The sequence below is a fragment of the Tachyglossus aculeatus genome, chromosome 3, assembly GCF_015852505.1.
Source record: "Tachyglossus aculeatus isolate mTacAcu1 chromosome 3, mTacAcu1.pri, whole genome shotgun sequence".
NCBI classification, from domain to species: domain Eukaryota; kingdom Metazoa; phylum Chordata; class Mammalia; order Monotremata; family Tachyglossidae; genus Tachyglossus; species Tachyglossus aculeatus.
Window position 1 is genome coordinate 25,100,920 of NC_052068.1, and position 13,449 is coordinate 25,114,368.

The 13,449-nt window shown below is 42.2% G+C and overlaps 1 protein-coding gene across 1 annotated transcript in view; it reads right to left on the minus strand.

Annotated features, from left to right (window-relative positions):
- Nucleotides 1-13,449, minus strand: part of HELLS (helicase, lymphoid specific) — a 65,896-nt gene that overhangs the window by 27,254 nt on the left and 25,193 nt on the right. Inside the window, exons 3-10 of the mRNA XM_038743678.1 lie at nucleotides 12,016-12,138; nucleotides 9,793-9,849; nucleotides 9,184-9,220; nucleotides 8,998-9,062; nucleotides 7,536-7,577; nucleotides 6,772-6,999; nucleotides 5,854-6,036; nucleotides 2,205-2,348 (exon numbers count right to left, since the gene is read on the minus strand). Of these exons, the coding sequence (XP_038599606.1) occupies nucleotides 2,205-2,348; nucleotides 5,854-6,036; nucleotides 6,772-6,999; nucleotides 7,536-7,577; nucleotides 8,998-9,062; nucleotides 9,184-9,220; nucleotides 9,793-9,849; nucleotides 12,016-12,138 (879 nt within the window). The remainder of the gene's footprint in view (nucleotides 1-2,204; nucleotides 2,349-5,853; nucleotides 6,037-6,771; nucleotides 7,000-7,535; nucleotides 7,578-8,997; nucleotides 9,063-9,183; nucleotides 9,221-9,792; nucleotides 9,850-12,015; nucleotides 12,139-13,449) is intronic.

Sequence of the window (13,449 nt, forward strand, 5' to 3'; positions counted from 1 at the left end):
TGTCCCACATGGAGCTCACAGTCTTAATCCCCATTTTCCAGATGAGGTAACTGAGGCCCAGAGAAGTTAAATGACTTGAACCAAGAGGACAGTGTCAGTGAAACCAAGGTTAGATAATGTTTCAAAGGGAAGGGGGTCATCCACAGTGTCAAAGGCACCTGAGAGGATAAGAGGATTAGGATGGAGTAGAGGCCATTGGATTTGGCAAGATGACTGGAGACCTTAGAGAGGGCAGTTTCTGTGGAGTGAAGGGGGAGGAAGCAAGATCGGAAGGGGTCAAGGAGAGAATTGGAGGAGAGGAGATAGCTGGTATGGACAACTCTCTCAAGTTGTACTTCCCAAGCGCTTAGTACAGTGCTCTGCACACAGTAAGCGGTCAATAAATACGATTGAATGAAAAGGAGTTTGGAGGGGAATGGTAGGAGGTAGATGGGAAGGAGAGTGTGAATGAGCATGTTTGAGAGCAGTGAGGAAGAAGGAACTGGAAAGTGAAGACAGGCTTGGAGCTAAAAAAGTGTCACATCTCTGGAAGGAGCTCGTATACTCATATTCTGTTCGTTCAAATCATCAGTTCAATATGTACCAAGAGCGAAAAAGGCCAACAAAACGCTGGGCGTCACCAGGAAGAGAAAAGACAAAGATAATAATAATAATATTAATGATGGCATTTATTAAGCGCTTACTATGTGCAAAGCACTGTTCTAAGCGCTGGGGAGGTTACAAAGTGATCAGGTTGCCCCACGGGGGGCTCGCAGTCTTCATCCCCATTTTACAGATGAGGTCCCTGAGGCCCAGAGAAGCTAAGTGGCTTGCCCAAAGTCACACAGCTGACAATCGGCGGAGCCGGGATTCAAACCCATGACCTCTGACTCCAAAGCCCGGGCTCTTTCCCACTGAGCCACGCTGCTTCTCAGATGAAGATGGTATAGTGTTGCCATCACATAGAACACTCTATGATCACAACTGGAATGCTGCTTACGGTTTCGGTTACTACAAGAACAGAATAAAGCTGGAGAAGAGGAAAAGGGCTTCAGGATGACCAGGAGGGTGGAGAAGATCCATGCGATGGTATTTGTTAAGCGCTTACTATGTGCCAAGCACTGTTCTAAGCGCTGGGGTAGAAACACGGTAATCAGCTTGTCCCCTGTGGGGCTCACAGTCTTAATCCCCATTTTACAGATGAGGGAACTGAGGTACAGAGAAGTTAAATGGCTTGCCCAAGGTCACACAGCAGACGAGTGGCAGAGCCGGGATTAGAACCCACGTCCTCTGACTCCCAAGGACGTGCTCTTTCCACTCAGTGATAAAATGAAAGATCTTCTGCTGGATTATAAATTCAGGGGGCAGGGATCAGTCTATTAACTCTATTGTATTCTCCCAAGGGCTTAGTACTGTGCTCTGCTCCGGGTGGGAGCTCAGTAAATACTATCAATCAATCAATCGTATTTACTGAGCGCTTACTGTGTGCAGAGCACTGTACTAAGCGCTTGGGAAGTCCAAGTTGGCAACATACAGAGACAGTCCCTACCCAACAGTGGGCTCACGGTCTAAAAGGGGGAGACAGAGAACAAAACCAAACATACTAACAAAATAAAATAAATAGAATAGATATGTACAAGTAAAATAAATATATACAAACATATATACAGGTTAAACAACATCTGTCAGAAGTGGGATACTACCTATTAAAGAACAGCAGGCTAGGAGGAAGAGAATACGCAAAATGGATGCTCCTCTGAGTATTCTCTAAGGTAATAATTCTGACTATAGCTGTCCCTTCTTTACTATAGGTGGCATATTAGGATATACAATCCCATTCGATATATGTGTATAGAGAGTGAGGATCAGATCATCATCATCATCAATCGTATTTATTGAGCGCTTACTATGTGCAGAGCACTGTACTAAGCGCTTGGGAAGTACAAATTGGCAACATATAGGGACAGTCCCTACCCAACAGTGGGCTCACAGTCTAAAAGGGGGAGACAGAGAACAAAACCAAACATACTAACAAAATAAAATAAATAGAATAGATATGTACAAGTAAAATAAATAAATAAATTAAGTTTAATACTTGCAATACAATGGACCGTGCAAATACCCTTCACAGACCAAGGCCTGTATATATTGTGCAGTTTATTTTTCTGAATATTAAGCATAATACAGTCACACAAGACACATACACACACAAATTATTTTTGTACCTGAAGAGCGTTTCTGTCTCTCATGGCTATTTCAAATGACGTAATGACCACAGGATGTATTTGCACTGACCCGTGTCGCTTATGAATCTTCTGTACCAGTTTGCGACGCTCCTGCTGATTTCCATGATACAATAATATAGGAATCTAGAACATCAAAAAAAACGAATACTCAGTTACAACCAAAACTTAAGAAAAGGCCATAGATTGCTAGAAAACACTTAAACCGCCAGATTAAAATCAGCTCTCAGGAATGACAGATGAGCCTGGATCAATCACTCAACCAGAGGTAGTTATTGAGAGCTTATTGTGTGCAACACTGTTCGAAGCACTTGGAAGAGTACAGTAAAGAAGAAAGTAAAGTAGAGAAGCAGCATGGCTCAGTGGAAAGAGCACAGGCTTTGGAGTCAGAGGTCATGGGTTCAAATCCCGGCTCCGCCAATTGTCAGCTGTGTGACTTTGGGCAAGTCACTTCACTTCTCTATGCCTCAGTTACCTCATCTGGAAAATGGGGATTAAGACTGTGAGCCCCCCGTGGGACAACCTGATCACCTTGTAACCTCCCCAGCGCTTAGAACAGTGCTTTGCATGTAGTAAGAGCTTAACAAATTCTATTATTATTCTTATTAAATCATTTGCTGCGACCACTTCAACAGCAGTCATTTTAATCTGGCGATTTCATTTCTTCCCATTACACATAATCATTTCTCTACTGACTCTCTCACACCCTACCCATATTCACCAGCTTGAGCCATGAGGGCGTGCACAATCCACCTCCCCTTCCCTCTGCAGTACACAAGAAGAGGTCATGGGTTCAAATCCCGGCTCTGCAGCTTGTCAGCTGTGTGACTTTGGGCAAGTCGCTTAACTTCTCCGTGCCTCAGTTACCTCATCTGTAAAATGGGGATTAAGACTGTGAGCCCCACATGGGGCAACCTGATCACCTTGTATCCTCCCCAGCGCTTAGAACAGTGCTTTGCACATAGTAAGTGCTTAACAAATACCAATATTATTATTATTATTGGTGGAAAGAGCACAGACCTGGGAGACAAAAGACCTGGATTCTGATTCCAGCTCTGCCACCTGCCTGTTTTGTTCGTTCATTCAACCGCATTTATTGAGCACTTACTGTGTGCAGAGCACTGTACTGGGCACTTGGAAAGTACAATTCGGCAACAGAGACTATCCCTACCCAACAATGGGCTCACAGTCTACAAGGGGGAGACAGACAACGAAACAAGAGACAGGTGTCAATGCCATCACAATAAATAGAATCGTAGATATATACACATCATTAATAGAGTAATAAATATGTACAAATATATACAAGTGCTGTGGGGAGGGTGTCACCTGTCATCCGGGGACGGGTTCGTTCCACGGGAGGGAGGGAGAGAGAAAGCGGGTGGGGAGAGTGGGAGAGAGGGGGAGAGATGGAGAGAGAGGGAGAGAGGGAGAGAGGAAGGGGGGTATGGAAAGCCTGAGTTTTATTCATTCATTCTTCAATCGCATTTATTGAGTGCTTACTGTGTGCACAGCACTGTACTAAGCGCTTGGGAAGTACAAGTTGGCAACATATAGAGGGGGAGGGAGGGAGAAAGGGGGGAAGAGTGGGAGAGAGGGGGAGAGATGGAGAGAGAGGCAGAGAGGGAGAGAGGAAGGGGGGGACGGAAAGCCTGAGTTTTATTCATTCATTCATTCATTCAATCGTATTTATTGAGCGCTTACTGTGTGCAGAGCACTGTACTAAGCGCTTGGGAAGTACAAGTTGGCAGCATATAGAGGCAATCCCTACCCAACAATGGGCTCACAGTCTCCAAGATGGTAGGTTGACAATAAAGAAGGTTTGGTCTTTCTGTCTTCGCAAACCACATTGTTTTGTATTGCTTATGCACCAAACACAAGAAGGCAGTAACTTGTGAACACTCCACTTCAATTTGTTTTTTTACAGCCACTAAGTCAGTCGATCAATCGTATTTACTGAGCGCTTACTGTATGCAGGGCACTGTACTAACAGCTTGGGAGAGCACACCCCACAATATAACCGACACATTCCCTGCCCACAAGGAGCTTACTGTCGGGAGGGGGGAGCTTTCAGTCAAGAGCTAAACTTCCAGTGACTCAGTTGCCAGCTCTGACTAGATGTGGTTCTTTTTTCACTGTCGAGATTATTGGAGGCTTTGCTACTGCTAACAACAAATGTTACAACATTGTGACAGCAATGACTACTTGAAGAGCTCTAGGGATAAAACGCCTGGCTCTCTAAACACACACCCGCACGCTCCTAGGCTCCCTCCTCCCTAAACTACTGCTCCTTGTCTGTCTTTTAGACTGTGAGCCCACTGTTGGGTAGGGACTGTCTCTATATGTTGCCAATTTGTACTTCTCAAGCGCTTAGTACAGTGCCCTGCACACAGTAAGCGTTCAATAAATACGATTGATGATGATGATGAAGATGCTATGTGATCTTAGGGCAAGTCATCCCACCTCTCTGGGCCCCGGTTACCTCATCTGGGAGGTCGGGACCAAGACTGTGGGCCCCACGTGGGTCAGGGACTGCGTCCAACCCGATTTGCTTGTGTCCACCCCAGCGCTTGGGACACGAGGAATTTATTCTGCGAGGCGAACTGAATTATTTAATTGTTTAGGCACAATGGATTGAACTTCCATTTTGGGAGGAACGTAATTAATTAGTAATATTAGAGCTTCCCTAACGGGAGGAACACAATCATACATTACTTGAGTGTGGGTGAGGGTGAGTTTTGTGACACTGGGCCAGTCACTTAATTTCTCTGCCTCTCAGTTCCCTCCTCTGTAAATGGGGATTCATTACCTTCTCTCCCCCCTGCTTGGACTGTGAGCCCCATGTGGACAGGGACTGTGTCTTATGTGATTAGTCTGTATCTAGTCCAGAGCTTAGTACAGTGCATGGCACATAGTAAGCCCTTAATAAATACCAAAGTTAGCAGTAGCAGTACTGATAAATCAAAGCCAAATCCCCAGTGCCAGAGTCAAGAAAATCCACAGCCAAATTTTTTTTTGGGGGGCGGGGGGGAGAAGAGAAAAAAAAATAGATTAAAGGGGAGGGAAAAAACACAAAGAAAAGCAGGAACAAATAATAATAATAATAATGGCATTTGTTAAGTGCTTACTATGTGCAAAGCACTGTTCTAAGCGCTGGGGGGGTACAAGGTGATCAGGCTGTCCCACGTGGGGCTCACAGTCTTAATACCCATTTTACAGATGAGGTAACAGGCTCAGAGAAGTTAGGTGACTTGCCCAAGGTCACACAGCAGACATGTGGTGGAGCCGGGATTAGAACCCAGGACCTCCTGACTCCCAAGCTCTTTCCACTGAGCCACGCTGCTTCTCTAACAAAAAAAGGAGAATAAAAATACAAGACAAGGAAAAATAAGATGGGAGGTGAGGGGAGAAAAATAAGCTCGGGGAAGGAACAAGAATCAACAAAAATAATGAATGATGATAAAAAGGATGCAAAATTGAGTCAGAAAGAGGACAAAATGCAGAACAATAGGAGCAGGAGCAAAAAAGTGAAGTCAAGGATTAACTTCAAATTTCATTACTACAGCCATAGGGATCAGTGGAAAAAAAATATTTTAACAGTATATTAAGGAAAAACTGCTTCCTCTTTTACCTCTGGAGTAAATCGCTTGAATTCTGACATCCAATTAGGGAGCGTAGACAGGGGACCACATACAAGGAATGGGCCGGGCACTCCTCTCTCCACCATCAGGGCGATTGTTGCTATGCACTGGACAGTCTTTCCTAACCCCATTTCATCGGCCAAAATGCCATTGATACCATTTTCCCAAAGCATCTGCGCAAAGAAAGTACATTTAAATTTAGGCATAATAAAGCTGCAATGTTCCTATAAACCAAATATCAAGGAAAAAGTGAACCAAGAGTAAGCTGAATCCAAAATAATGAATTTGTTGACTGGTTTACGACATTCTTACTCTCAGAAAACCTGCTCCTGTCTCCACTCCCACCACCGCCCTTTAGCACAAGTCAGCCGGCATCCTCATTCATTCATTCAATCCTATTTGTTGAGTGCTTACTGTGTGCAAAGCACTGTACTAAGCGCAGCATGTCCTTCACCATGGCTAAATTCCAATTGCAGGGGCAACCTCATCCAGAGCCAGCTAGATATTCCAGTAGTTCCATTTTTGGCCCCGTGGCCTGGATTTCCCCATCTCTTGAGATCCTCTTCTCCCTGTAAGCCCCCTTCTCTAATTCCCTTGGGACTGACCAAACAACCTCAGTTTGGGGATCAAAGCTCTTCCCCACTCTATCCCAGTTACTAGATCTTATATTCCCCTTCAAGCTCCATATTCCATTCCCGGATCTGGGTGGTGACAAGATTTTGCACCATTTTTTTTAACCTACAATCAGCATTTTCCTTATTTCGTACACCAAGTTCTGCAAAACTATCTTTGTATTTTAAGCTTCCAGAGAATGGTAATCCTGGATAGCTCATGAGGGCACGTATTTGAGGACGGATAAATTTATTCTGTATCACTACCTGGAGTAGAAAAAACAAAAAAATTCATACCCTCAGCCACTCCATGCCTTCCACCTGATACCAACGCATTATTCCTCCTGTAAAGTGCTTTGGTTGTTGAAAAGGTACCGGCTGCCCATTACATTTCCGTACCGGATCCAGGAAATATTTTGCACTGTGGCGTACAGCTTGAGATAATCTATCTTTAATTTCGCTGTTTGAGTCACTATTTTTCTGAAGATCTTCTGCACAGAGTTTGTTAGACGAGGAGCTATCATCCTAGAGAAGAAATGAATGCATGTTCTTAAAGCTAAAGAGGTTATTTATTAAACACTTACATAATCACTAATATTTAAACGTCATAGCTCTGGGAAAAAAATGCTATCTATTCCCTGCCCAAGAAACATAATCCAACTCAGGAGGCATTTCTCCCACATTTGTGATACTTCCGCAGTCTGACAGTCTCCCACCCAAGAATAGGTACACTCCCCAAGACACAAAACCAGAGAAATAGTTTCCATCTAGAAAAACTTTCCCCTCTTGGAATAAACCATAACTCCCCCTCAATGTTCTTATTTCAGATCATACATCTCTCCAATCCCATCCTAGGCACATATTCCATTCCTATCCTTAGCACACTTCTGCATCCTCTCTCACACACCTTCTAGTTCCTTTAGAGGAAATGCAATGGATAATTGCTAAAAGTCAAATAAAAGATCAAACCAAGGCTATTAATTACCTTCTAAAGCAAGGTTCATTTTTGTCCTTTCATGGGATCTTTGAAAAAAATCTTATGGTTTACAAATATTACGTACCTGATTCTCCTTTTTCCTTTGTTTAGCCACTGACAAAATTTCCTAGATAAAAAGGGGAAAATCTGATTTATCACCGTGCTTAGAGGTGCCTGGAAAAAATGCACATTATAGGAAGCTACTTGCTGGCGCAACTGGTAAAACAGCCTTATAACTACAGCATATATTTTTATTTTATGTAACACTGTACTTTGTGTAATATGTTGCAAGTAAAACAGTAAAATCAATCAATCGTATTTATTGAGCGCTTACTGTGTGCAGAGCACTGTACTAAGCGCTTGGGAAGTACAAGTTGGCAACATATAGAGACAGTCCCTACCCAACAGTGGGCTCACAGTCTAGAAGTGTTTCACAGTAACACTTCTGTGAAAATTCACTAAGTATTTTATTATTCTTTTTATTATGGATTGTTAAGCTCTTTCAAGACTTATCAAGCACTAGTCTAAGCAAATTTGCTGAGTGTTTGCTGTTACCACTTCCAATTACATACTATAAATTATTTGTTTATAATATCTGCCTCCCCCTTTCAACTGTAAACTCCTTGGGGGCAGGGCACTTTTCTACAAATTCTGTTTTACTTTCCCAAGTGCTTAGTACAGTGCTCTGCACACAATAAGCATTTAATGAATACAATTGATGATGATGTGTTTGAAGAAATCCTGGGCCTCAGTTTCTTCACCTTTTAAAATGGGGATAGAGAAATCAAGTGGCTCAAGGGCCCCAGTGGGCCAGTGGCAGAGGGGTTCCTACCTTTCAGACCCATGCTCTTTCTTCTAGGCCACAATGGAAAAAAATGACTATATTTTCTAAGTTGGAAAGCACAAAAAACCCTCCCTTAACATATCACCTTGTATCCCCCAGCGCTTAGAACAGTGCTTTGCACATAGTAAGTGCTTAACAAATACCATTATTATTATTATTATTATTATTATTATTTCTGTGCTCTAAAGCCCAAAGTTTGACCATATTCCTTTTCTACACTGAAAACCAGGCAGGCCAATTCCTTCTAAATTACCTACAAGCCTAAGTTGAAAATTAATAATAATAATGGTATTGGTTAAGCGCTTACTATGTGCAAAGCACTGTTCAAAGCGCTGGGGGGAATACAAGGTAATCAGGTTGTCTCACATGGGGCTCACAATCTCAATCCCCATTTAACAGATGAGGTAACTGAGGCCCAGAAGTGAAGTGACTTGCCCAAAGTCACACAGCTGATAAGTGGCGGAGCCAGGATTCAAACCCATGACCTCTGACTCCCAAGCCCGGGCTCTTTCCACTGAGCCACGCTGCTTTTAAAACACGCTGGCTTCCAATTTTGTCAAACTGACATCCTTCCTTTAAATAAACCTATAAAAATAAGAAAAGTAAGTTAAATGGGCTGAAAAGCCATGTTACAGCGGGGCCTAAAATGAAAGCCTGAAAAAGGCTTTATTCACGCCTTTAGTTTGATGCTTTTCATTTTTACCTCTTTCGACATAACTTCTGAAATGTTATAGGTGTCCTCTTCTCTTCCTCTTTTCCTTCTCACAGCTACAAATAAAGTGAGAAAAAATATTAGCCATGTAACAAAAATTTGGAAAGAAAAAAGAAATCCAAGCCTACAAGCTTAAACCTGTAAACAGAATCAGTTTTGTCGAAAGTAGAAACTTACCAGCCTTCTCTTCATTTGCATCGGTTAGATTTTTCCCCTACAAAATAAACATTTGGCATATTAACTTTTTAACCTGACCTTAAAGTTACAAATATTAAAATCACTAATCAGTCTTTTCCTTCAGTAGTAAGGGGGATATTTAGAGGGAGCTGGAGCAGTGGACCTTATGTAACCTGAAAAGAGAGACATACCCTTTCCTCCCCAGGCACCAAATCAAAGGGTCATTTTCACAGCTTGCAGTGAGGGAGAGAAGGAAAGAGAAAGATCAAAGTAATGCAGAAAACCTAGACTGATGGCACCAAACTCAAGAATTCCAATGCACCAGTTAGGATCACAAGTGTTTCTAGCAGTCATGATCTGCAATTGCTAGACCATGCATCTTCTCTATGTACCACTGTCTATTTTCTCTCTTCTATATCTACTTCACTCCCTCTCCCTACAACGTCTTCCTACTATACCTTCTTAAAAAAAAAAACAAAAGCCAGGGCAAGTTAAAACTAAATTGGAACACAATACAACATGGCAAGTTATAGGATAAGTTTTCTTTTCTTTGAAATTATAACAAAAGCGTCGGAAATTTCTCAAGTCATATCTTAACAAATACGATACCTTTGAAACTTTCAAAATTTCCTTCTTCCGCTCCATTTTCTCTTTCCTTTTCTGTTCCTGCAATGACAAATTTCTTCACTTGCAAAGGATACGAATAAAACATGTACGGGACACAGATGGATTACTACAACAATCAATCAGGCCACAGTATTTGTTAAGTCCCTCCTAGGTGCAAAACACTACAGAGTGCTTCAGAGAGTACAACATAATTTGTTGGGAAGGATCCTGATCTCAAATACCTGATAATGTAGAAGGGGAGACAAACAGTAAAATAAATTACAGATAAAAGGAAGATGGAAAAGGTGATATGTATATGACACATATTTAAGTTAAAGGGTAAATTCCTATGCACAGAAGCACTGCAGGAGGTTGTGAATAGATGAGTGCTTAGGTGACAAAAAAAAGCCCCCAAAACAGTAGGGAGGACATAAGCAGGGAGATTAGAAATTAGAAATCTCATAGAGGAGATGTGATTTCTGAAGGGCTTTGATGTTGGATTGAGCTGTAGCAGATTTCAAAGAGTAATGAGTTCCATGCAGGTGGGGGGGCTTAAGCAGAAGAGTTCATCAAAAAGGAATAAGGAGTAGGTTGTGAGGAACAAAGAGTGTGAGCTGAGGTGAAATAAGAGACAAGAGTGGATGGAGAGGGAGAGAGATAATTGACCTTAAGCTCCTTGTGGGTGGGGATCCTTGTCTATTGACAAGTATTCTACTTTCCTAGGCACTTAAGAGTGCTCTGTACACAGTAAGTAATCAGTAAATACCACTGATTGAGTGATAGAGTGCTCTAAAGGCTATGATCAGGAATTTCTGTTTGATAAGGAGAGGAACTGGTAGCCATTTGAGGTTTGAGAAGAGACTTGGAGAACAACTTGAAAGAACAGATGTGGACAGCAGAGAAGAGGGTAAAGGGAAGAGACTTGGAAGCAGGGAGACCAGTGAGAAGCCTGATGCAGTAGTCGAGGTGGGATATAAGTGCTTGCACCAGTGGCAACCTTTTAATTGGAGAGGAAGAGGTGTATTCTGAAAATGTTGTCAAACATAAAACAACCAACAATTTGGAGACTGATCAAATATAAAAGTTGAAAGAGAGGGAAGAGTCAAAGATGCCATAGTGGCAGGGAGATGGAAAAGAGAATTATGTTCTCAAATGTGGGACTTGGCTTCTAATCCCAGCTACACCTCTTCTGTGCTGTGTGACCTTGGGCAAGTCGCTTAATTTCTCTGTGCCTCAGTTTCCTCCTCCACAAAATGGGGATTCAACAAGCGTGCTCCCTCCTACTTAGAATGTGAGACCCGATTATCTTGGATCTACCCCAACACTTGGTACAGTGCTTGGCACATCAGTAAGTGCTTAACAAAACCCACAATTATTATTACTATAATAACTGGGTCAGTTAGTTGGAAAGGAAAACGTGGGAAGAATGCAAATTCAGTATTGGCCATATCAAGCCTGAAGGGCAGCCAGCACATCCACATAGACTTTTTTTCAAAGAAAATGAAAACAAAGTGGCAAAAGAACCTCATTGAACTAGCTTTTCTTTGGAGTTTGGAGGCGATGTGGGGTAGGGTCTCCTTCCTTGAATGAGGGGGTTTGGGGAGTGGACAAGCAAGGAAGGAAGCTTCGATCAAAGCTACACGGAGGAATCCACTGCTCTATTTCCTATCTCAATGCCATGAGGTTCCTACAGCCAAGGGAAAAACAACTGCTTGCAACCCATTTCTACACTTAATTAATAAATCCCTTCCCCGTAATTCCAGGCTGCCAGAAAAGAGTCTCCTTAGTTTGCCATGGGCGGGGAGTGTTTCATTCAGCTTGACTACTGATTCCAAGCACATTCGTTTCTCCTCACCTAACCCTTCTACTGACTCTGGAACTGTAGTCGAAAAGAGAGGCCGAAGCCTGTTTTCCCTGGCGAGCGAGGTTTTGCTCCCAACAACCTGATGCGACTCCAGTAATTGTTGAGAACCAAGACACAGAGCATCGCCTTGGGACGCGTGAACTCAATTCTGAGGTGTGAGGACTCATGCCTCTCTGTTGCCAACCTTCAATTCCAAGATGCCAGGTTATCCTGGTTACTTTTGTAAACAATAACCTAACAGTCACCATAGCTGAAAATTAAGGCAACTAAACTTGTTCTCTAAAATAAAAACCTTTTTCCAGTCTGAAAAATATATCCTTCTAAAAAATTCAGTAAAGCCAATTTCATTTAGACAAATTTACCTCCAGTTGTTGCTGTTCCATTTTGGTTAGCAGAAACTTTGAGTAGATGTTGCTTTTTTCAAGCAAATGCTGAAGTCTCTTGTAGCGCATTTCACCAGAATCTCTATCCCAAGACATGCGAGCCTAGAAATAAAATAAAACTGTATCCTTAAACATCATAAATAACAAGTTTATTGTAATCGTTAATCCAAGAATTGGTCAAGTCCAGAGAAGTTGAATATATGTATATATCTCCTTCCGGATAACAAAATTTGCAATGGAAAGATTTCAGCCAAAGATGGACTGCCTTATTTGAAAACTAATCAAAGCAACAGTTTAGAATATGCATAGGAATACTCTACAAGCAGAGAGTTCTGGTCCCGTGACCCAAGGATTTAGTGATACTTTCCTTGATGCGAAAACAGTGCATATACCATACCACTTAACCTTTCCTACCACTTTTTAAACCACCACCCTCTATTTCTCAATCAACTCCTCTCTTTCAATCTGCATAGTCCATCTTTTACCAAATCATGTCAGTTCCTCCTTCACAACAGCTCCAGAATCCATCCTTTCCTCTTCATCAAAACTGCCAACATGTTAGTCCAAGCACTTACATCTCAATTTGACTGCTAGTACAGTGCTCTGCACACAGTAAGCGCTCAATAAATACGACTGAATGAATGAATGAATTTACTTTGTACGTGTTTATTCTATTTATTTTAGTTTGTTAATATGTTTTATTTTGTTGTCTGTCTCCTCCTTCTAGACTGTGAGCCCGCTATTGGGTAGGGACTGTCTCTAGATGTTGACAACTTGTACTTCCCAAGCGCTTAGTACAGTGCTCTGCACACAGTAAGCGCTCAATAAATACAATTGAATGAATGAATGAATGAACCACCTCACTGCCCTTCCTGCCTTCAGTTTCACCCTTCTCCAAATCATTTCTCACTCTGCTGCACGGATCATTGTTCTAAACCAGTTTTTTTACATTCCCTCACTCCTCCAAAAACCCCAAGAGTTAGTTCGTGCATAATATAGTGTTCTGAACACATGAAGCACCCATGTTGTTGCTGACGTGTACTTCCCAAGCACTTAGTACAGTGCTTTGCACACAGTAAGCACTCAATAAATGACTGAATGAATGATTTATTTATTTAAGTTTCCTGTCTTCAAACAGAAACTCCTTACCATTGGCTTTAAATCAACCCCCTCCCCTGTATTTATCTGTACTCCTCTCCCAAAACATGCCAGCTCAAACATTTCACTCCTCTCAGGCCAACCTACCGAGTTCCCTTTCCGTCTCTCTTGCTGCCAATCTCCCTTCCACCTGGAATTCCCTCCCCACTATCTGGCAGACCACTGTTCTCCCCATTTTCAAGGCCTTTCTGAAATTATATCACCAGGAGGCCTTCCACCATTAATTTTTCATAACCTCTGTAGACTGTAAGCTCG